The sequence below is a fragment of the Lutra lutra genome, chromosome 1 (assembly GCF_902655055.1).
Source record: "Lutra lutra chromosome 1, mLutLut1.2, whole genome shotgun sequence".
Classification (NCBI taxonomy): Eukaryota; Metazoa; Chordata; class Mammalia; order Carnivora; family Mustelidae; genus Lutra; species Lutra lutra.
In genome coordinates, this window is record NC_062278.1 from 202,249,061 (window position 1) to 202,272,140 (window position 23,080).

The following is a 23,080-nucleotide window of genomic DNA, read 5'->3' on the forward strand; positions in this document are numbered from 1 at the left end:
CAGCCACTCAACAAGGCCCTCTGGCTCTGCTCCCATCTCTGTGTTTGCTGCCGCCTCCATCCCGCCTCTCCCCTCCCTCACCCCCACAATGAGTGGATGGCCCTCAGGAAGCCCCCAGGCCCTTCTCTCTACCTTTTGGGCTATAGTTTGGCAAGGCCAGGGCTGGCGCCTATCCCATTCACCAAGTATCCCTGGCCCCAAGCTCTACACATACTGACCTATCCAGCCCCCATTCCAAGGGCATATCTGTCCCCCACACCCCTCCATGGCTCCCATCATCTTCAGGACGCTATGGCTTCCACAGCTGACAGCCCCAGCCCCAGCCCCCCGCCAGCACCCTGAGAGCCCGCTCCCTGCTGCCATCCTGCTCCATCCACCTGGGCGTCTGGTTCCTCGAGTGTATCCCTCTCACTCTGCTTCCCAAATCTCCTACACGGGGCCTCACCAGGAACCCTCTCTCTCTCCCTTGTGCTGCCCTAGATCTTTCTGTGGGATCCCCATCACCGCTGCCATTCTGAGCTGCAGGCATGGATCTGAGCTGCAAGACGGGGCTCAACTGTAGGAAAGCAGGGGGCCTGGAGCCCAGCCTGCCCCCGGTGCCACTCAGGGCCTGGCCAGATCAAGGCTGGGCAGTGCTGCAGCAGCAGTAAGCTCAAAGACCAAGGGGCTGGAGAGGACAGTGGGGGCACTGTGGGCTCTGCTCCCTGGACACTGGGAAGGGAGCCTGCCAGGTCCTCACCTCGACCTTAGCCGGGTCGGCCATGAGCATGCCCTGGAAGACCTTGGAGAGGTCCCTCAGGTTGAAGGTGTAGTGGGACTTGGCCGGAGTGGGCAGCAGCTGGGAGGTGATGGTGGAGTACACCATGATGGTGGCTTCCACGAGGGGACTCGTGAAGTGGGCGATGGCGGGGGCCCCAGCTGTGGGAACAGGAGGGTGGGCCTGAGTCCCACAGGCGGGTGCCCCCCATACAGACTCCATGGATGCTAACCCCCTTTGCCAGGGCTGTGTTCTCCCCTGGGTGCCCTGTCCCTAGCCTGCGGGCTTGGGTTCCACCCAGCCTTCAGCCCTTCTGGAATGCCAGCTCCACCACAAGCTCTTGCTGATGTGGTGCCCCCAGCCCAGGGTGAGGAATCTCTTGCTCTGAGCTCCCCACCCACCTGCCCACGGCCTCATTTCCGGCACACGCTGTCGTGCACTGGGGCACACCCGTGGGACCGGGGGGATACTAATGCGGTCAGTGCGGGGCGGGTCCCTTGCTGCCTTGCCCTGTGAGGCTGTGGGAACTTGGGGCAGAGGGAGTGAGAAATGAGTAAAGGGGCAGGAGGGCTTATCCATTAGTCAACCCAGGCACTGTTCTTGGTCCTGGGCACAGAGGGTGGTCCCCACAGACACACTCCTCCCCCTCCAGCTGCCACCCTGCGGGGCTCTGTGGATGGGCGGACAGTGGTGGGCCTTGCAAAGGCCGGCTGCAAGACAGTAGTATCCCAGGGCACCTGGGTGGCTCAGTGGGTTAAAGCCTCTGCCTTCAGCTCTGGTCATGACCTCAGGGTCCTGGGATTGAGCCCCGCATCAGACTCTCTGCTCAGCAGGGAGCCTGCTTCTCTCTCTGCCTGCCTCTCTGTCTACTTGTGATCTCTGTCAAATAAATAAATAAAATCTTAAAAAAAAGAAAATAGAGTAGTGTCCGGCGAGCTGGGGTTGGGGGCATTTGACATAGTGCTGAGGGAGGCTTGTGAGGAGGGACGCTCGAGCAGACAGCTGGAGAAGGGAGGGCAGGCCCAGAACCAGAGCAAGCATGCCGAGGCCTGGGGTGTTAAGGACCAGTGAGGGGCAGGTGAGAGTCGAGAGGTTATAAGGGGCAGGGATGGCTCTGCCGGTCACTGTTGGGACGTGGGCCCTTGCCTGCAGTTGAGGAGAGGAAGAGTGTGATCCCAGTGAACGCATGGATGGGTCCCTCAGGCCGAGATGGCTAAAGGGCAGGATGGGAGGCTGGGGGTGTGGTGAGGGCATGGGGATGGGGCAGTGGACCTGACCTGAGAGGAGGGGCTGCCCTCCAGCAACAGTGAAGCCCGGGAATGTGAGACTGAGAGAGCTAATGGTTGGTCAGGCCACCTGAGACCCACTGGGGACAAGGGCACTCTCCGGGGACTGTGGAGACGCAAGGGAAAATGGTAATGGTGGCTGATGCCGGCTGAAGAGACAATGCTCTTGGGCTGTGCCGTCTGCACGAGCAGAGAACTGGAGAGACGGCTGGGATGGGGGGGCCCAAAGCGACTGTTTTGTGTTTTGTCGTTAACATGGGGGACATCGGATGCGTCTGCTTGCTGATGGAATGGCCTGGTGAGGATGGGCCACACACACACGTGTGCTTATGCTGTGTGCTGGGAGGTGGAACCACGCTCTCCAGCAGACAGTCTGGGGTGGGATTCGGGTTTACGGGAAGGGCTCTTTGGCTGAGCCCCAGAGAAGAACCGTCCATTCCCAACAACAGGAGAAAAGACAGGACAAACAGTGGCCTGGGTGCAGGGGTGTGGGGGACATGGAAGCCTTGGGAGGGTGCTGTCTTCCAATGGCCTCCTTCAGCTGAGGTAACAGGAAGGGTGGGACGTGCGGCAGGGCTGGAGATCTGACGCAGTCCGTTACCCTGCTTCAGTGACCGCCAGATCTGCCCTGTGCAGGGCTGCCACACCAGAGATGCCTGCTCCTCCGAGAGGGCCAGCCTCCTGGGAGCCTCTGCTCCTCTGCACAGGGCGGGAGTTTGTTGGCTTACTTCATTCATTCATTCAGCTCACGTTTACCTTGCTTTTACTGTGAGCGGGACAATGCCTGGACATTCCAGGCACTAAAGGGCTGACTGTTAATGTGAACGGTTGAACGAGCCTATGAAGGCATTTGCTCCAGAGAACCAGATGATGGTTCTCTGTGGCCCCTGGGACCCAGCCCCAGCCACCACCACCTTGGGCTCCAGGAACCAGCAGCCCACCCCATCCAGGCCCTGCTCCAGGCCGGCACTTACGCACAGGCTCCCGGTAACTTCTCTCCCCGAGGAGTCCATCTAGACGGTTGAGGGAGAGACATGGGGCTCAGAGTTAGGTGGGTCCCCTGCTGTACTTCTTGGCCATCTGGGCCAGGCTGAGCAGCTCCCAGAGCATCCCCCCAGCACCCCCCTTCCTCAGAGCAATGTGGTCCCCACCCCTCGCTGGGCCTATCACCACTGGTGGCAGGGCAGGCCAGGCCAGAGGAATGGAGGCCTGACTCTCATCACCCACCACCTGGCACAGTGCCAAGGGGAGTTCAAGGTCAGAGTGTATCTTAGATAGGAGGTGGGCTAATGGAAGAAGACTGCATCCTGATGGAGTGGAAGGTCAGAGCCATGCTGTCTATTCTATCTTGGTGGTTTTTCCTGATTTATAAAAGTAACATCCTTCTGCCAGCTTTTCTGGGTAAATACTAACATACACGTGTGTACTTATGCAGGTGAAGACACAAGTGTACACATGTATAAATCATATATTCAGCAATCACCATGTGCTAGGCTTCATGCTAGATGCTACATCCAGTGTCTATTTAACCTTCACAACTTGGGAGGGCGGGCACTAATATCACCACCCATTATACAGATGGAGAAACTGAGGCTCAGAGAGGTTCATGAATTTGCCAAAGGTAACACAGCTGAGTAAAGGGTGAAGCCAGGGCTGAGGTCACTGCCTCAGCCACTCCACCCCTTCCAGCAGCTGCCCAGGTGTCCTAGGAGTAGCTTACCCAGACTGGGCTTCTGCCTTTGCCCGGGACCGCCCCCCCACCCCGACTTCCACTCGGTGCTCACCCATCCAACTGCCCAGGATGGTAGAGAAGATGCGCTTCTTGCTGACCTCATCCATCTCGGCAAAGGACAGGTAGTTAAAGTGGCGTGTCAGGCGTGGGGTGATGGCATTCCTGCCTCCGCCCGGGGGGCCCATGGCACAGACAAAATTGATGTCCACCAGCTGCTTGAACGCTCCTGGAGTGGAGGCAGGAAGTCAGGAGGGAGGCGGGCCCAGAGCTAAATTAATGACTTTTTGTGGGCCCTAGGCACTTGGCCTTCAAGGGCCTCCTCCTCTCTAAAAAACATTAAAAATGATCATTTGTAACAGTATTGGAATATAGACAGATATAATAACGTTATAAATTAACAGTGTTCTTTGACCCTTAAAAGTTCATTTTCCTGCTGATTTTAAAAGAAATCAAAACATTTCTGGGGACCCTCTAAAAGTACTGTGAGCAGTAGGCCCTGTGCCTACCCTGCCTAACGGAGGAGGCACCCTGTCCTGCCCAGCACATCCAGCCTGCACCTCCCTCCCACCCCGCTGTTGGCCCAGGCCAGCTGGCACTCACCAATGACCTTGCGGTCATACCAGCCGCCATGGTCCATCCACTGACGCAACAGCTCGATGGGTGGCTGGGCGCCATAGGTCTCCAAGGCTGGCATATTCAGGTCATCAATGAAGAAGATGAAGTTGCGCCCCAGAGGCGGCCCATACACACCTTTTCGCCTGTGGGGAGGGGCTGTGTAAGCCCAGCCCACATTGGCACCAGGTCTGCTGAGAATCCAGGGCTGGCAAGATGGCAACTGCCTTCAGCTCTCTCTGAATTGTTAGCCCTCTTGAGCAGCCCCTTGTCCCAGTCTGAACATCCTGGGATATCACACTTGGCTGCCTGGAGTCTGGGCTCAGCAGGCGGATATCAAGCCCCACCCGCATACCCAGCCCAGGACAAACACCCACAGCCGGGCTCAGGAATTCCTGATGGATGAGTCTCCAGACCAGTCTGTAAGAGCACCCAGGGCCCTCTAGGAAGTTTTTGGCAAACCCAAGAGCATAACTGGGTGAGGAGTTGGGAAAATGGCTGGTTGAACCAGGCTGGGAGGACACACAGCAGCAGAACAAGGAAGGCGGTGCCTGCCTCTTGTCCAGCTTGCTGTCGATGAGGTCCTGGGTTTGGTTGGCCGACGTACGGGCTGAGAAGGTGAGGAAGTGGCTGACATACTCTGGCGGCAGGTTCTTGAGGAGCTTGTCGGAGATGGTGAGGGTCTTGCCTGTGCCTGTTGGCCCGATGCACAGCACCTGAGAGAACAGGGATCACTCATTCACGACTCTCACTGGGTCTGGTGCAGGGCAGGAGCGCCCCCCCCACACGCCCCGGCTGTCCATGTGGGAGGCCAGCCACCTCCCAGCTTGGGCCTGTATGTGGGAGGAGCAGGGCACGGCAGGGGCACTCACGGGCTTGTGGTTGATGAGGAGCATGTCCAGCAGGTAGGACATCTGCACCGTGTCCATGGTAGGCACGATGATGTTGCAGTAGCTGGTATCCGGCATCATGGTGAATGGAGTAGAGGAGTCCATCCACTTCACCCAGGCCACCTGCAAGCACAGGCCACTCCGGGTTGGGCCTGGAACCCAGCCTCACCCTGCTCTGGCCAAGTGCACCAGGAGGACGAGGGAATTCACTGCTAGGCCATGGCAAGAGAGCCCAGGCGAGGGGCAGCTCGGGACTGAAGCAGGAAGCCCTGTGCCCCCCGTCTCTGCTCAGGGTGGGGAATCCCAGAACAAGCCACTGGGAGTGGGGGGGCTTCCTAGGGACTGCGAGGTCTGGGTGTCAGGGAGATGTTCTGGCAGTTGGACAGCCCAGCAGTCAAAGACCTTTGCTGTTTTTTGGGCTCCCCGAGGGTGTGGGGGCCAGAACCACAGGTGTTGGCATCACTGGGATATAGAGAGATGCTCCAGCCTGGCCGCCCCCAACCATCCCTGCCTGCATGAATTCTTTCCCCCACAGCCTTGACCCAGCTTGCAGACCTTCCTTGATAAGGGGGCTCGCTAGGGTCAAACCACAGGTTACACTGGGGACAGTTCTGACCGTTAGACTCAAATGTGCTCTGTGCAACCCCCAGCAGGAGCACGCATAGTGGCTGTCCCTGTAGACATCTCCATGCCCCTTCCTTGTCCTGGGGTGGAGTCCTGACCCTGGAAGCACAGTAGACTCCCGGAGTCTTCGCTGGCTGATAGGAGGGATGGGACACCACGGCAGGCCAGGAGGGCTTGCTGTTCAGCCTAAGGGCACACAGCCCCTAGGAAAATGGGACTTTTAAGTAGAACTGCGGCAGCCATCCCTGGGTTCAGCATCAACATAACATGGAGGAGGCAATGCTTGTGGTCAGGAAGGGAGGAAGGCCAACATCTCCCAGTCCCATGTTCAAGTCCAGCTCTGCCACCCACTAGCTGTGTGTGGCTGCTCTGAGCCTCAGTTTCCTTGTCTAGAAATTGGGCACAATCATAACCACACTGTGGGTCTGTGAGGATCCATGAGTTAATGCAAATATCCCCCACCTGAGCCCATCAGCATGGGCTCCTCTCCATAGTCCTTATTCATCGATGAGGACAGCCATCACCCAGAGGGCCCTCCTGGGCTTGCCCCCTCGGCACAGGCCTGAGTTCACCTGCTTGCCCTCCTCATCCTCATCCTCATCGTCGTTAGAGCTGCTGATGCCTGCATCCTCCAGCCTGTAATCGAACACCAGCCCCTCCTCCGGGAAGTGCAGGGTCAGCTGCAGGGACCAGAGGAAAACAAGGCTGTGAGGCCCATGGACGGCCCCAGAACCCCCAGCGTTCTGGGACCTGGGAGCCCAGCCTGGGGGCTGCTGCCTCTCACGTTTTCTATCTTCATCTTGATCCTGAGCCAGTGGCTGAAGCTGATGCGGCTGGCATTGTCCCCTGTGGCGCCCACACTCCAGATCAGGGAGAAGATGAACCAGGGCTCGATCAGCTCTGGGATGCGACTCAGCTTTTCTGGGGGTATCTTCCTGAGGCCCTGGGGACAGTGGGGACCGCATCAGGCCCAGGCCAGAACAGTGCTGAGCAGCCCAAGGAAGTGGGGTTGGGGGGCATCTTTGGGCCTCTGCTGCATGGTCTGGTGTGTCTGCAGCAGACAGGCTGGGGTGACCCCATGACCCATGTGAGCCAATCTGAATTGCTCTTCCAGAAAGCTGGGCTTGGGGCTCAGGGCCCTCGGGTGCCCTGGCACAGGGAGCAGGGATAGGAAGGAGCAGGGCCCCAGCCCCCCTTGCTCAGAGCTGTACCTCTTTTGGCAGGAAGGGCTTGAAGAAGCAGTCTAGCAGCTTGAGGAGACTCAGGGTCAAGTTGCTGTTGGTTGAGGTGATCACCTCCCTTACCGAGTGCCGGATAAATGTGATGGATCCCTACAGGGGACGAGCACCTGGCTCTTGTGGCTGGTGGCCACAGTGCCCCACTGCCCCACCTGGGCCGGGCACACGGTGGCCTCACTCACCTCCAGGAAGCGGACGAAGAGAAACTTGAACTGCTCCTCATAGGGCTTGAATAAGGCAGGGAGCCTCCTTAGCCAGCACTCGACAAAAGGCATGAGCCCCAGGATGCTGGGTTCCAGGTACACCATGCCACAGCGGGACACTGTGGCTGGGGAGGCCACGGCCAGGTCCTGCACCTCGAACATCATGGTCATTGCCTGGCACGGAGAGGAACTGTGTGAGTGGGCTGGCTGCCAGTTCCTAGGGCCGGGAAAAGGGCTGCAGAACCGCTGGGCAGGGGGTGACCATCCTGTAACTGTGGGCAAGCTGTGGGGCAGGCCATGGCCTCAGGAACCCTCAGTCCTCAACCTATGTTGATAACATAGCTCTCCCTGGGGTTGTGAGGAGAACCGAAGTCAGAAGCTTCCTGACTGCTCTCTGGCCAGCATAGGACCAGGGCATTCTGGGGTTCCTGGAGCCCTGGAACAATGTGAGAAGAGCTGTGGGCCATACTCCAGAACTTCCAGGAGCTCTCAGGAGGGCTCAAGGGATCAGCTCCACATAGCTATCACAAACTGCTCTAACACCAGGTGACAGCCCTTCTTTTCTGAGAACAGCACCTCACACACTAGGCGGGTGGCCCTGGGGCCGGGTGTGTACCGCCTGTCTCCAGACTCCTGGCATGTTGCTAGGATGTCTGACCCAGACTGGACCCACATGGCTACAAGTGGGCCCAGGAGGCACAAGGCAGAGTCAGTGGAGAGCGGTGGGTGGTCATCCGGACTGAGGCCCAGCTCATCCCAGAATGTGGGCTGCAGAAGGGCCGCCCGGGGCAGCTGCCCCCAACACGGTTGAGGTGTGGGAGCTCGGGGATGCCCTGGGAGGCAGCCGTGGCCCTGAGAGGGAGGGGGATGAGCCTGGCCAGCATACTGTGGCCCCCGGGGCCACTCAGCTGCCAAGGAGAGGTGGGAAGACGGACAGGCAAGTGTACCTCGGTGAGCTTGATGATCTCCCCGGAACTGAGGCACAGCTTCTTGTTGTCGTCCAGCACCGTGTTCATGTTCTCTATCCAGACGGCGTCCACTGGCCCGTCAAACATGTACCACTTCTTGTTGGTGTTGGAGGCGATGGCCCCCGCCCGGATGAGGGAGGGGAAAATCCCATCTGTCCTGCAGCCACCAGGAGGAGGGAGATGGGGCAGGCAGCAAACCCAGATGGCACCCAGGGAAACCTGGCCGCCGGTCTGGCCCTGCTCTGCAGGGGTCTTTCTCTTTAATATCTTCATTCATTTAAAAACAACAATGGGGAAAATGGGACTTTTTGGTGTAGCATGGGATTATAAAAACGTGCGTTTATATTCCTTCTCTGCTGAATCATCACTAAAGTTAAATTAAAGGAAGATAAAAGGTGGTATCCTGGGGAAAAGAAGGAAATGGGGGAGGAGGCACCAGTAGAAATGGAGGTCCATCCAGTTCTGGGAGATGGGAGGAAAAGGAGATGGGGAAAATGACCTTGCAGGAAGGCAAGGGATGGGTCGTGAGAGGTGTCCAGGTCCTGTCACATAACCCAGGAAGGCTCACGCTTCAGAGGCACCAAAGGCCTGGGAAAGTGGTGGGTAGGGGGACATCTTTCTGGTCTGATCCCTGGGCCCCCCAACCACCCACGCAAGAGCCTGGAGTGGGTGTGGATGAGACCCTTCACCAGAAATGGGGAAGCAGGCCGGAGTCATGTTTGGAAAGATGGGTGACTGTCCCACTCCAGTGCCCACACCCCCCTGGGTTTCAAGACCCCTGGAGCCAAGCAGAACCCTCCACAGACACTGGAGTCTTCCTGAGAGAAACAGAGTGACCCCAAAGAAAAGCCTCCCACATGCTGACGTTTGGAGGGTCTCCCCCTAGTTGCTCTTCTCAGCTCAGAGCACTTTCCCTGACATGCACGTGTCCATGTGCGGGTGGGGAACCTGAGAGGGACTTCTAGCCATGACAGTAGGCAGTCTTTACTGAGAATTAGGCATGTGTCATATTGTCTAGACATCTTCCTAGGTCAAGCTCATTTTCTCTTTCCCAGAACCATGGTGCCATTGTTATGCCCACTTTGCAGATGACAGCACCAAGGCCAGGGAGGGAGGAAGGTCACTCAGCAAGGAAGTGCAGTGGTGAGTGGAGTCCCAGGCATTTGGACTCCAGAGCCTGAGCTCCTGAGCTCCCAATGGACTAGGGGAGGGAAGCCCATAGCTCACAGCCCCCAGAGGTCTGGGCTCAGGGTGGTCCCTGGAGAGAGGTTGGGACCACTCACCACTCATGGGTAAGCAGGTCAAATTCTCCATACAGCTGGCCCATTGTGATGGACTTGGGGTTCAGCACATAGTAACTGACGGCCTCATACGTGCCGCCACTGATGGATGGCTGTCCTTTCAGCGATGTCATGGCGGCTGCCAAGACTCTGTAACACTGGGGAGACAGCCACCCAAGAGTGAGCCTCCTGGCTCCCCAGAGCACAGGGCTGCAGTGGGCTGCAGGCCACAGAGGGCAGGCAGGGTATTCTAGAGGCCACAGAGGTACAAATGGGGACTAAGACCCCCACCGAGAACCCAACCCACACCACCACCCCCGCCCGGGTCACTATCTGGGTCGTGAATTGCCTGGCTTGGCTCTACTTACATTGCTCTTGCCGGAACCTGTGGGCCCGACGAGCATGAGGCCATGCCGCACCACCGTGGTCTCATAGAGCTGGATACACTTGGTCAGGAAGCCTAGAGGGACATGGCAGTGGCACTCAGGGCACAGTGCATGGGCTTGGGTCCTGGCTCTGCCACTAGCTTGCTGTGCGACCTCAGGTGGGTCACCCTGAGCCTCAGTCTCCTCATCTAGAAAATGCAGCTGGCAATATACCTGGGGGCAGGTGAAACCCTGAGCACGGGACAGGCAAAGAGGAAGCACTCTGCTAATGACGGCCATGATTTCCACCATGATTGATTTCCTAAAACCCGTTGGTCAGGTGTCCAGCTGGCATGGGCCTGCTCAGTGTCACAAGCCCCAGAAGCAATTCCAGCCCCCAAATCCTCTGCCAGGCCTACAGAAAGCACTGCCCTGAGGAAATGGCGGCTGATAAATGGCAAAACCCCAGAGACAGAATCAGAGCATCAGCAGCTGCGACTGATCAAGACCAGAGCTGTGGGGCTAGCTGCCCGTTGTAGGCAGAGGGCCAGGCCCACACAGGTAGGGACTGAGTGTCTCACTTTGGCCCAAGAGTGTATTGGGGAGGTGGCAGGGGGAGCTGTGGCCCTGCATGTCTGGGAGGGCCTGCTAACGGGACAAGGTCCAGTTACCCAGTGATAGCTAAGTGGACCCAAGGACATGAGGGAGAGATTTTGAGGCTTCATTCAACAACCCCGCTGGGACCTGGTGGGCAGGAAGTGGCCTCAGAGTTCAATGGGGAATGAAGGACAGGGGAGGGCTTGGGGGACAGACCCTACAGCCGTATAGCCAGGGTGGCCACATGGCCAGGTGTGACTTCCTGGAGGAACGTCCCCCCACCGCACAAAGGATTGGCAGGGAGGGTCCTGGAGGAGAGGAAAGGTCCTCTAGGCTAGGGACAGTGAGACCAGAGCTCAAGGGGCACGGCCACGCAGTGGCTGCATGGAGCCCCCCAGCTTCTATCAGGGAAGAGGATTAGGGTCAGAGGGAGACTGAGGGTGCCATCCCCCAGGGTTCTCCCATCTGTGTGGTAGCCCTTGTAACAGGCTAGTTCAAGAAAGGCCCAAACGCTCCTTAGCCCAGTGACAACTGGGCTTATTCCAGTGACCTCCTGGTGTATTCCAGGAGGAGTGTGGGCAAGTCCAAGATGGGAGCAACAAGCTTTGTTCTGAAAGAGGACAATGTGCATTGGGTGTCGTGGGGCAGGGCTCACCATTTCCCCCAGTGACAGCATCAAACCCCACTGCTACCCCGGGGCAGGTAAGGATGGGGTAAAGGACAGCCTCTGTCGGGAAGGAGCAAGGCCAGGTCCTGTGACTGCTCCCCACAAGAGGAGGGGGGCTAAGCAGGGGTCTCGGGGCAGTGACAGGATCTGCTTCCCCAATGAAAAGTAATCAGCACAATGAACGTTGGTCTCTGCCCCGGGTTCCTGATGCAGAGCTCCTCAAACCATTGTAAAGAGAATGCTAGGACAATCTTCTTTTCTAACACTTAGGCTTTGACCCTGGTTCCTGACACAGAGCTCCTTTGTCATTTCCTGAGTGCTAGGAATGTCCTTTGTTCTAATGAGGCATCTCTTGGTGGCAGACTTCTGGGAGCAGGCTGGTCACCAGGAAGACCAAACCATGGTTAGATGCTTAGAATTGTCAGGCTCACTCCCCCATTCTCCAGAGGAGTGAGAGGGGCTGGAAGTGGATAATAATTGATAGTAATAATAAATTATCATGCCTACATGACGAAGGCTCCATAAAAACCCCCCAAGAATGGGGTTTGGAGAGCTTCCTGGAGGATGAACGCATCCACGTGCTGGGAGGAGCAGACCTCAGTCCACATATCTCTTCATGTGGCTGTTCATCTGTATCCTTTCTTGTATTCTTTATTACAGAATAAGTAGCATATGTGTTTCCCTGAGTTCTGTGAGCCGTTCTAGCGAATGATCAAACCTAAGGAGGAGGTTGTGGGAACCTCCAGTCGGTAGCCAAGCTGCTGAAAAGTTGTGGGTAACGTGGGGACCCACTACTTGTGACTGCTTGTGACTTGTGCTTCTGGTTAGTGCTAGAACTGAACTGAATTGTGGGACAGCCAATGGAGAACTGGTGTGGGAGAACTGGCTGGTGTGGGAAAACTCCCACGTCAAGTGACACAGGCATGAGTGGACGAGAGGACTTTCTCCTAGACATCGGTCACCTGCCCTATTCCGGGGACAGCTCAGTGAGAGCCCCAGCCTGCCATACACTCGGCCGGGTGTGAGTGACCCTGGGGCAACACTGCCCCATCTCTGCACCCCTGCCCTGGATCCCGGGGAGGCCACTCCGGGATGGCGGGGGCAGAGGCCAGCAGCTCACCGTCCACATCCTTAAGGTTGCTGTTCTCACAGGCCTGGCGAATGGCCTTGTCCAGGATGCCATAGTCAGTCTCCTCCTCCTTGACGGTGGGGAACAGGTCCAATACGATCCCGGAGAAGAGCTTGAGGTCCTCCTGCAGGAACTTGGGTACATTCACGTCTCGGATGGCCCGGAGGCATATCAGCTCCTGCAGCGGAGCCGGGGGAGCCTTCAGGGGACCTGGGTCAGACATGCCTCTGCTCCCTCTGGAGACCTCCCATGGCCCAGATCCCTGCACTCCTCTGGACGGAGCTCACCTCACCCATGCTGGGGTTTTCTCGCTTGAGGTTCCCCGCAGCTGAGATCACAGTCTTCACAGCTCTCATCCCGAAGTCATAGTGATCCTGTTATCGCCGCACAGGAGGGGCAGGTGGGCCCTATGCCTTGGGGGGGCTGCCTGGCACACTCTGCCTCCCCACCTGGTACCTGGCCCTCACCCAGCTGGAAGTTACAAGGTCACACCCCCTGCAAGCCTCAGCCTGAGCCAGGTGTCCTCGACTGTAGGCCTCCAGCACCTTCTCCTTACCATCCCAGGGGTTCTCTCCCTTCTCCGGCCTCCCTAGTCTGCAGCCCCTGCCTGCTTCTGCTTGACTCTTGGCCCCTGAGGGTGAGGACTCTACATGGGTCTGACCCTGGCAGAGTCCTGTGGTCCCAGCACTGCACCAGGGGCAGGAATGTACTTGGGTTTTTTCAAAACATGACAGAAGGAGTTCCTATGGGTGTCACAGCTGGGTTGGCCCCAAGGGCCTTTGAGCTTCCTTCTAACCTTCTCTCTTAACATCTTTTGGCCACACCACTGTAGCTTTTCCCTTCTTTGTTGCTGGTTCTGTTTTCATGACGTAGCAGATGTGTTGAAGATGGTTAAATTTTTTATCATTTTCCCCCTGTGGGGCCAGACCATGAGAGCTGCAGATGTGTTGAAGATGGTTAAATTTTTTATCATTTTCCCCCTATGGGGCCAGACCATGAGAGCTACATCTGGACATGACCAGCATATTTCCCGGAAGTCTTGGACTTGGAGCAGGATGAAGTGACTGGGCTAGTCTTGCCACTTAAGGTTCTGCATTTCCAGAACCATGTGGGTACAGTTAACAGGGAAGGCAGTGTTTTTGAAAGTGGATGGTGAGAAAGAAGGCGTGTGGAGGTGTGGGCATCCAGGCTGTGCTGTGTGGGCAGCTGCTGTATCTCCCAGTAACAGACCACATCTCCTCCAGCCCGGGGGCTTGGGGGGCCCCAGCTGGCCAAAGTCAGCCTGGATTCCTCCTGGCCACAGTGATTGGTATTCATGCAGGAGCAGGTCACCCAGAGAAGGCCCATTAGGATGACTTTTTCTAGAACTATGAAGAAAGAGGAACTAAGCTGGTAGCATGTAAGCTGGCTCATCTCTGCCACTGCAGAGGGGGGCCTGCCTGAGAAGGGAGCCAAACAGGGAAGCTTAGCCAGCAGGGCTGTGGTCTGTGCCAATGGCTGGTGCCCCCAGAAGCTGGGCTCAGCACACTGAGTAGAAGGCTCATGGTGCCAGGGGGCTGCTGTCCTGCTCTAGCCCCATAAGACCCAGCATTCTTGCTCCTCAGCCTTGGGTTGTGTGGCTCTCGGTTTCCTAATGCTTGAGCCAACTAGCCCTCAGCTGAGAAGTGGGGATGTAATTCCTATGTTATGGGGCTCACGGAGGGCAGACAGTGGCTCTCACACTCTAACCTGGTGAGGGCAGGGCCTCACCTGTGAGCTGAGCTGCTCGGAAGACAGCTTGAAGGTGGTTGTGATCTTCTTGGCCAGCACACTGGCCTCGCTGAAGCCAAAGGAGTAGAGGGAGATCTCCGCGATCATGGCATAATCCGGAACCATCATGGCCACCGGCCGGAAGAGTGCCTGGGGCACGGGGCACCCGTGTGACATGTGAACTGAGAGGCAGGCCTCCCTTCCCAGAGCACCGCCCACTCTCTGGACCTCTCGGTGCTTGGTGGTCCTCAGTCCCCGGAAGGCAGGCTCGCTGCCCTCCTGCCCCATGGATGCTTGGATCCCCTCTGCACCTCAGCCGCCATAGCCGAGGCTGCTTATCCTCCCCCATGGCTAGACGGCTCTGCCATTAGAAACGGGTCCTTGGTCCTTTGTGTTGACCTGAACCTATCCCCTGACTTCTCCCAAGCCTGAGGACAAGCCTGGAGCCTCCTCTCCATGGCTGGGGGGTGGATCTCAGGAACCCTGGGCAGGAGGGTTGCCCCGGAGAGCCCTTGCATAGCGCTCCAGCATGTCTAAGGCCACAGCCCCATGCTTTCCTGTACCCTGGGAAGCCTCTTGGGCTGCCCTGTGCCAGCACTCGCCTTCAGGTTATCAGGCAGCTCGGTGCGGCCGGCGTAGCCTGGGTTCATGGTGATAAACACAGCGCAGGATGGCACGAGTGGGATCTCGACGCCTTCAAACATGAAGCGTTCCACCTACAGGGGGAAGGGGTTGGCTCACCCCGCCTCCTCTCTGGATGGGCCCCCTTGTCCCTGCGGATGCCCTGTCCTGGCTATAGCCGCTCAGCCCAGGAGAGAGGGTGGGCTCCTCTCTCAGGATCTGGCCTAAGACCTTGGGTCCTGGTGGGTACTGGAGGCCTCCAAGGTCCTGGCTCCCTGAGGTCTTCACACAACTCCTGCTTCCCCCACCCTACCCCCAATTCCTGACACTGGTTCTCCTATACTTGGGCAATCTCAGCTCTGACTAGGATCCAGAGCCCTACTGGGATGGGGTTGGGCTCCTGCCAGCCTCCCAGCTCCAGTCGCCAGGAAGAGACCTCTAGTCACTCTGAATGATGCTAGAGGAAGGACAGTAGGTTGGGGCTTTCCATAAGGGTCAGGATGTGGGAGGGATCCCTTTATCCACCACAGCCTGGCCTGAAAGCTGCCCCCAGAGTGGGGCAGGCATGTGGGGCTCCCTGACTGGCTACAAATGTCCCTCAGGGACAGTTCCATGAGCGGGAGTGGGGCTGCCCATCCCCTGTGAGACAAAAGAGGTTGGGCTCAGGGAAGACCTGAATGCCTAGCTTTTGATGCCACCGGTATGGGGACCCTGTGGCAGCATGGGCGTGCTGGGGACAGCTGAAGTGATGCTCACCCGCTGTTGCTGAGCCTTCTGGATGGTGGTGATCTGCTGTGCCACCACCGAGAGCACCTCAATATCGATGCGGTTGAACTCATCGAAGCAGGCCCAGGCCCCGGCACTAAGTATGGTAAGGACAACGCAGGGATAGAAGTTCTGAGCCCACCTGACACCTCCAAGGGCCCCCTGTGACTCTGCTGGGAGGAAGCCTCCGATGGCCATCTTGGCCAGCTCAGTCATATTCCCACCCCCCCCCAGTGCCCACCAGGGGCCGAGACTTTGATTCCTATTATTTTATCCTGTCCCCTCCACCATCCTAGGAGGTTCCTCTCAGGTGGCATCAGCCTTCCTGCCCTGCCCCATGCCACCCTCATGGGCATCCTCACCTGGCCAGGCCCTTGAAGAATTTGCCCATGGCCATGAAGTCAAGCTGGTCAGAGCAGTTGAACACCACAGTCTGGATGGCCAAGGCCTTGCCCAGGTCTTTGGTGGTCTCAGTCTTCCCTGTGCCAGCCGGGCCAGCTGGGGCTCCCCCAAACTTGAGGTGCAGAGCCCCGGTCAGAGTCAGGTAGCACCTGCAGGAGCGAGAGGTAAGCAGGGACCACGCTCCTTCCTCAGGGTTCCCGGAGACTTAGGGAGTGGTTCACTTTATAAAGGGGTTGCCTGTTCTTTCCCCCAAGCCAATTCCTCTGGTACCCTGAAAGGCAGCTGTGACTGATGAAATCAGTAAAGCTCATACCCTCTAGATGCTTCCAGAGTGCTACATGTGTGCTTAAAGGCTTTACACCTCGGCTCATGAAATTCTCATAACCACCCTGAGGAGGCTGAAGGGAGACTGGGGCACAGAGGGGTGAGTCAGCTGTCCCAGGTCGCCCGGCAGAGGGTCAGAACTGGCTTTGAACCTGAAGCCCGTGCTCCTCACCCTGCATTGTTTTAATGGACTGGCCCAGCACAGACTCCCTGGGCCTTGTGGCCCCCAGACTCTCGGGCCAGTCAGAGCTGGAAGGAAGGTACCAGAGTAGGAGAGTACATGGGGAGAAGGAGGCTCACCGGTCGGTCAGGGGCGTGATCACAAGCCTCCCGCTGTTGCCCAGGTACTCATAGCCGTACGTGAACTCAGCATTCACAGCCCGGATATACAGGTTGTTATTTGTCCAGTAGTACCTGGCATTGCAGGGAGATAGGTTCCCAGACCATGGAGACCACGGGCCGCTGGGTAGGGCATGTGGCCCAGGAGGGGTGGGGAAGGAAAGCAGCAAGGCACCCCGCCCAGCTTGTCCCAGGGCCTACTGGAGACTGACTCTCCACACTGCGCTGGCCTTGGACATGACCGGGCCAGGGGCCCCTGCATCCTCACCTCAGCTGCGAGATCCACTCGAAGTCGTTCACGCTGACTATGTTCTCCTGGATCAGCTTGCTCACCACATCCTTGGCATGGACCTCAATGACAATTAGTGCTGACAGCACAACCCGCTGCATGCGGGACAGCTTCCCCCGCACCAGGGCCACCAGGTCACTGAGCTGTAGGAGCGGGGGGACGCTGTCAGATATTGGTGTGGTCGAGCTGGGTAGGCTTCCTCTCCCATGCACAGATGGTGTGCTTCTCCCAGGAACAATCTCTCTGTCCTGGGAGCAGCTGGTGGCCTAGGATGGGAATGGGGTGCAGGACGAGGCAGGGGGAGGGCAGGCAGGGCGCTGGCCAGTGGGAAGTCTGGCAGGAAACCAAATAAAACTGGAGGCACATGCATGGCGCCTGTAGCATGCGGAGACCTGGGAGCCTTCAGGGGCCAGGAGCTGGAGCCTGGCAAGGAGCTCGAGGAAGGAGCGTGGCGAGGAGCCAGGGGCACAGAGGCCCACAGAGGGGGCAGGGAGAGCCCACCACACAGTGCCAGAGGCCCCAGTGTGTGGCTCCCTCACTGACCACTGGCAGAGGGGCACCTGCCTGGCCTCAGAGCTCTCCTCAGACCACCAGACCCTCTCATGGGTGGCAGGTTGTGAGACACTCACTTCAGGGGTGTCTGACCTACTGCTCTTTGGCTCTAAGTCCAAACCCCTTCCAGGGTCAACAAAGGGAAGCCCCCCAGAGGAAGCAGGTTCTCCCACGGTGTGGGGTGGCTGGGTGGGGGGGCGTAGAAGGAGACTCCCTGGGCTCCCACCTGCCGGGCCAGCTTGGGGAACAGCTGGTCCCTGAGGTTCCCGGCCTTCAGAGCCTCTGCCACCTCCATGGTCCAGTAGGTCTGGCACCCGGCAATGGTCACCTGGCCAGGCCACTTTAGAACCCACTGGGTCCTGGGCATCTAGAAAGATAACAGGTAGAGCTGAGCCAGGGGCGGCTAGCCCTGCCTGTGCATTCTTTTTTGCTTAAACTTTGTCTGTGTTTCTGGGCCCAAGTAGTGAATTCCACCTCAGAAGCAGAGAAGCCATTAAGCTCTGGGCCTCTTGAAATGGGGCCGAGTCCTCACTTCCTCAGCAGAGGAGACCTTGAAGCGGAGGCATGGGAGCCTAGGATCGGGGAACACAGTCCTGGGTTCAAATCCTGCCTGCCACTTTCAAATCACACACCTTTGGGCAAAAAAATCTCTGAACTAATCCACAGGGAGCTACGTACGTGAACTCAGCATGGACTCAGTCCATGACCATGGCCTGAGAGAGGTGATGTGGGGGAGGCCCTGGGCCAGGCCAAGCTCACAGCAAGTGCGTAAAACACTACCACAGTAGCCGGTCATTCCAGGGACACGTCTCAGTCTTTGGACCATTTTCAGATTCCTCCTCCAGCAGCCCCAGGGACCACCTGCCCCCAGAGAACCCCCGGCTGACTAAGAGCACCAGCGGTCAAGGCGGAGCCCAAGGATGAGACAGGCAGGCAGGCGGGCAGGCGACCCTGTGAGGGAGTGGGGGGTCACCGAGGCTGTGCTGGGACAGGCAACACAGCTCACCGTGGGGTAAGCCTTGATGGCTCTCTCGATGATGTCCCGCACGCTGGCCCTCATGCTGCGCTCCACCTCCCGCAGCCAGTCCTCCACGTTGCTGGACGGGTAGATAGAGAAGGACAGCTGCACCTCTTCACCCTCGGCTGAGTACATGTGTGTGATCTCTAGGTCCTTCTGGAATTGCAGCTGCGGGCAGGGGAGGAGCGAGAGCAGCCTTACCCCGTGTGCCCAGAGGCCCCGTCTGCCCCAGCCCCGGGGCTGGCCCTGCCCTCTCCACTGTGTCCCCCGACTGCATGTGGGGTCTGCCTTGTCCGCAGCTGCGGCCCAGCCCCGTTGGGGAAGGAGGCTAAGCCTGCCCTGCCTGCCCCCCTCCCCCATAGGTCTGTGTGGCCTTCCTTGTAGATGAAGAGAGGATGAGGTGACTCAGGAACCTCCACTTCCCGGCTTCCTGGGTTTCTCGGCCCAGCTGGCACCTCAGGACTCTACGGAGCTGGGTGGGGGGGTTCTACAGGTGCCCTTCCTCCCAATGGCCCTGGCTGTCTCCGAGGGCCAGGAACCTCACGGGCCACCTCAGTTCCTGCTAAAAGGACTTGGGGCCAGAAAAGAGCTCTCCTCCCTGGGAAGGTGCCCCAGAGCTCCCGGACCTGACCCCCAGGCCCTGTTACCCACCCGGGCAATGTTCTCGAAGCACTTGCGCAGGTGGGGCTGCACGGCTGTGGGGTCCTTTGTCTGGGACAGGATCTCGAGTAGTTCATCGTCTGACAGGAAGTAGAATCTGCCAGGGGCCCGGGGAGGGGGGAAGGAGTGGGTCAGACAACCTCACGCCCCTGCCCCGCGGGCAAGCACCGGCAGTGGGCGTGGGCCAGGCGGCGCCCACCTGGGGAAGGCGCCCCGCTTGGTCTCCAAGTAGTCGCTGAGGCCCTTCTGCACCACGTCCAGCAGCTTGTTGCAGTCCCGCAGGCTCTCGAGCAGCCTCTGGTCAGCGCACACACTGATTACCTGCGCGGCCCAGGCCAGAGAGCGGAAGTGAGCACGGTCGGACCGGGCGGCAGCAAGGTGGCCTCAGAGGGCGCCCATGCTGCCCAGAGACCCCAGTAGGACCTGGGAAGGACAGAGGGCAGGAAAATGGCCCTGAGCCAGGGCCCACCTCCATCACCCCTGTCAATCCACAGAAAATAGTCTGTGGTAAAAAAAAAAAAATACGAGGGGGACGCCTGGGTGGCTCAGTGGGTTAAGCCGCTGCCTTCGGCTCAGGTCATGGTCTCAGGGTCCTGGGATCGAGTCCCGCATCGGGCTCTCTGCTCGGCTGGAAGCCTGCTTCCTCCTCTCTCTCTGCCTGCCTCTCTGTCTGCTTGTGATCTCTCTCTGTCAAATCAATAAATGAAATCTTTAAAAAAAAAAAAATACTAGGATTAGGGCCACCAGAGTGGTTTAGTCAGTTAAGCGTCTGCCTTTGGCTCAGGTCACGATTCCGGGGTCCTGAGATGGAGCTCCGTGTCAGGCTCCCTGCTCAGCAGGAAGCCCGCTTTTCCCTCCCACTCTGTCCCTTCCCCCTGCTCATGTTCCCTCTTTCTCTCTAATAAATAAATAAGATCTTTAAAAAAAAAAAAAAAGAACTAGGGTTAAACAAAGCCAAGGAATTTTATTTGTTGTGGGACTTGTCAGAGCCTTTAAAATCCTAATGTAGGGGCACCTGGGTGGCTCAGTCAACTGAACGTCCAACTCTTGGTTTTTGCTCAGGTCATGATTTCAGGGTTCTGGGATCAAGCCCTGCTTCAGGGTCCACTCCCAGCATGGAGTCTGCTTCAGATTCTTTTTGCCCTTTTCCCTCTGTCCCTCCCCGAGACATGCTCTCTCTAAATATATAATAAAATAAATAAGTACAATCCTTAACATCCTAATAATGTAGGGACACCTGGGTGGCTCAGCTGGTTAAGTGTCGGACTCTTGGTTTCAGCTCAGGTCATGATCTCAGGCTTGTGAGACCAAGTCCCATGTCAGGCTCCATGCTCAGTGCAGAGTCTGCTTGTCCCTCTCCCTCTCTCCTCCTCCCCTCCTTGCTCTCTCTTTCAAATAAATAAATAAAATCTTAAAAAAAAAAATCTTAATGGAGACTAAATCTTCAACGGGAAAACCGACTACCGTGTTTCTGAGAAATCTCTCTCAAGACTGGGGAGTCTCCTCAAAGGGACACGGGCCTCGGACTTGTCCTTCAGTCTTGCTTGTTCAGGGAGAGGAGAGACCAGGAGGCTGCCAACAATGTGACTGGGGGCCTCGGCGGTCCCCGCCGCCCCCTCCCGGCCCCACGCGAGCTCGCCTCACGGTTCTCATAGGCGTTCTTCATGATCTTCCTCCAGATCCGCTCCATCGTCTGGTAGCGCTTGCTCTCCACAGGTAACTGCCGATTGATGTCCTCCGAGCTGAAGATGGGCTCCAAGTAGAGCCAGGCCCGCTGACAGTTCAGCCACTCCTCCAGCACCTCCTGGGCAGGGCGTGGACCATCAGCGCCTGGGGTCCACGTTAGGTCCTGTCCCCGCTGACCTGGAGATCTCACCAGACCATGGAGTGCTGGGCAGAGCCCTGGACATCAGAGCCAGCGTCCACGGGTGGAGGGGGGGGTGGATTTCCAGGTGACCCTGCCAGCCACTGCTCCAGGGATCCAAGGCTACACAGAGGCCCTGGCTTCCAGAGAAGCCCGAGTGCCCCCAGAACCCCTGAGCCTCCAACAGACCCAGGGGAGCCGCTCTTCCCTTCGAGAGAACCACCCTCACACCGGCGAGTGCTGCAGTCACAGAGGAAAGAGCCCAGTGCATGGAGACCAAACCAGTCCTCTTTCCTGGGAGGACTTTTGGGTCCGTGACCCCAGGAGTCTCTGGGGTATACTGGGATTTGAGCTCGAGATCCCTAAAATACTCTCTGAACCTCAGTCCGAGAGCAAGATACCTCCAAAACCAGCCTCTTTCCCCTTCTACCTTCAAACTCCTCTCTATGCATTTCTCTCTTTTCCCATCAGTGCAAACTCATTCATTCATTCATTCCCTTCTTCGAGTGATGTGTACTTCAGCCAGTTCCGTGCCAGGCCTGGGCTACGCCCATGTGGGCATCCAGAAAAACAGGGAAGCAGGATGTGGTCCCCGCACTTAAGGGGCCCACAGCCTACAAAATAGCCAGCTCTGCCCCTAGTCATTAAGGGCCCAGCATGTGTGATGGGCTTTGTAAGAGGTACCAAGGGCCACCTTGCTGGTAGATGCGGGAGAGTCAGTGAGGGCTGCTGGACGCTGAGCCTTGGAGATGGCAGGAAGAGATGGAACTCCAGGGGGAGGGGGCAGTGTGAGCAAAGGCGGAGACCCAGGGACGATGCTGACCAAGTCAGACATCTCTGGGTGATCTAAGGAGCATACTCATAAGCCCTCCTCACTTGGCTGCTGGCCTTTACTGGAGGTTCCTCAGCAGCTCCCAGAAAGGCCCCAGGGAAGGGACTATAAGAAACACACCAGTAGGCCTAACCCCAGGATAGTCCTCCAAGGCTCAACAGATAGCCGTCAAGAGGGGCAGTGCCCAGTGCCCAGGCCCCTTCAACCTGCGCCAGCTTCACGTAAGAGAGAAATGGGACACTTAGAGCAGAGCAGACAGCACTGAGGAGCCTCAGGGCCTTGCGGTATCCAGCCCAGAAATTTCTGAGACTGGAGGTCCTAGTGGTCCCAAGACCGAGCACCTCCTGCCCTTCCCCAGCTACAGCACTGGACCACACACGGCCCCACCCTCACATCCTGAATCGCTTCCTCTGGTAGCCAAATCTCAGAGATGGAGAGCCTCACACTCGACGTTCCGCCCTGCAGAAGGGGCCTGCCAGAGATGGAGGAGCCCGCAGACCTGGGTAAGGCACCGCCCCTTCGACCCTTAAAGGGCATCCCCCACCCAGACACCTTAAAGGGGTGCCTATGTGAAGGGTGGGGAGGAGTATGTGAGGACAGCAAGGGCCCACCTGGGTCAGCTTCAACTTGTTCTCCCAGGAGTTGATGCGCTGCTCGAAGGGCTTCTTGTAGGGTGAGAAGGACATGCTCTGCGTCATGACAATGTGGTCGTCAAGCAGCTGTGAGGCCTCGTCCGAGCTCTTGAGGATATAGGTGTCTGTCTCCTTGTATGGCAGCACGTTGAACAGGATGGTTGACCACTCCTTCTCCATCTTGTCCAGTGCCTAGTGTGGGGGGGGGGGGCAAGTTAAGGCGGGGTCCCAGGAAGGAGCTGGCCCATGCGCTGTATGACCAGCACTGGACGGGGAAGAGCGGGCTCTACACAGCCATGACCGTGGCTGTCCGGCAAATACTTCCCGGTGGTCTGGTCACCAAATCCCCCGTGGGACCTTGTCTGAATTCAAGGTTGGCTGGTACTCATAACACGTGCTGCCCATGAACAGCATACACACCTACGCTGGGAGGCAGCTGAGGTGCTGGTTAGAAGCTCTGGTTCCAGTTCTAACCTTTACTGGCTATGTCACCCGGGACAGTTGCTGAACCTCTCTGAGCCTTAATTTATTCATCTGTTGAATGAGGGTAATACTATCAGCTCCTCCCTGGGCCAAGAAGTACTTGAAAGGAGTAACTGAGTAATGACAGGGATGGTGAACATTGCACCAAGCACTTTACATCCATGATTAACCACTGAACAGAATGCACCTCAACCCCTGAGCC

At 57.8% G+C, this 23,080-nt stretch overlaps 1 protein-coding gene across 4 annotated transcripts in view; it reads right to left on the reverse strand.

Annotated features, from left to right (window-relative positions):
- DNAH1 (dynein axonemal heavy chain 1) overlaps positions 1-23,080 on the reverse strand; it is a 76,549-nt gene that overhangs the window by 18,354 nt on the left and 35,115 nt on the right. For all 4 annotated transcript variants that reach the window (XM_047692491.1, XM_047692483.1, XM_047692500.1 and 1 more), the window contains exons 21-47: positions 22,375-22,587; positions 20,707-20,871; positions 19,267-19,388; positions 19,059-19,164; positions 18,396-18,575; positions 17,616-17,756; positions 16,817-16,980; positions 16,510-16,623; positions 15,846-16,034; positions 15,475-15,580; positions 14,700-14,813; positions 14,098-14,247; positions 12,636-12,722; positions 12,340-12,526; positions 9,959-10,050; positions 9,594-9,748; positions 8,290-8,467; positions 7,322-7,516; positions 7,113-7,232; positions 6,686-6,844; positions 6,474-6,581; positions 5,260-5,400; positions 4,943-5,103; positions 4,376-4,533; positions 3,828-4,001; positions 3,018-3,056; positions 740-918 (exon numbers count right to left, since the gene is read on the reverse strand). In XM_047692491.1, coding sequence (XP_047548447.1) covers positions 740-918; positions 3,018-3,056; positions 3,828-4,001; positions 4,376-4,533; positions 4,943-5,103; positions 5,260-5,400; positions 6,474-6,581; positions 6,686-6,844; positions 7,113-7,232; positions 7,322-7,516; positions 8,290-8,467; positions 9,594-9,748; positions 9,959-10,050; positions 12,340-12,526; positions 12,636-12,722; positions 14,098-14,247; positions 14,700-14,813; positions 15,475-15,580; positions 15,846-16,034; positions 16,510-16,623; positions 16,817-16,980; positions 17,616-17,756; positions 18,396-18,575; positions 19,059-19,164; positions 19,267-19,388; positions 20,707-20,871; positions 22,375-22,587 — 3,897 coding nt within the window. The remainder of the gene's footprint in view (positions 1-739; positions 919-3,017; positions 3,057-3,827; positions 4,002-4,375; positions 4,534-4,942; positions 5,104-5,259; positions 5,401-6,473; positions 6,582-6,685; positions 6,845-7,112; positions 7,233-7,321; positions 7,517-8,289; positions 8,468-9,593; positions 9,749-9,958; positions 10,051-12,339; positions 12,527-12,635; positions 12,723-14,097; positions 14,248-14,699; positions 14,814-15,474; positions 15,581-15,845; positions 16,035-16,509; positions 16,624-16,816; positions 16,981-17,615; positions 17,757-18,395; positions 18,576-19,058; positions 19,165-19,266; positions 19,389-20,706; positions 20,872-22,374; positions 22,588-23,080) is intronic.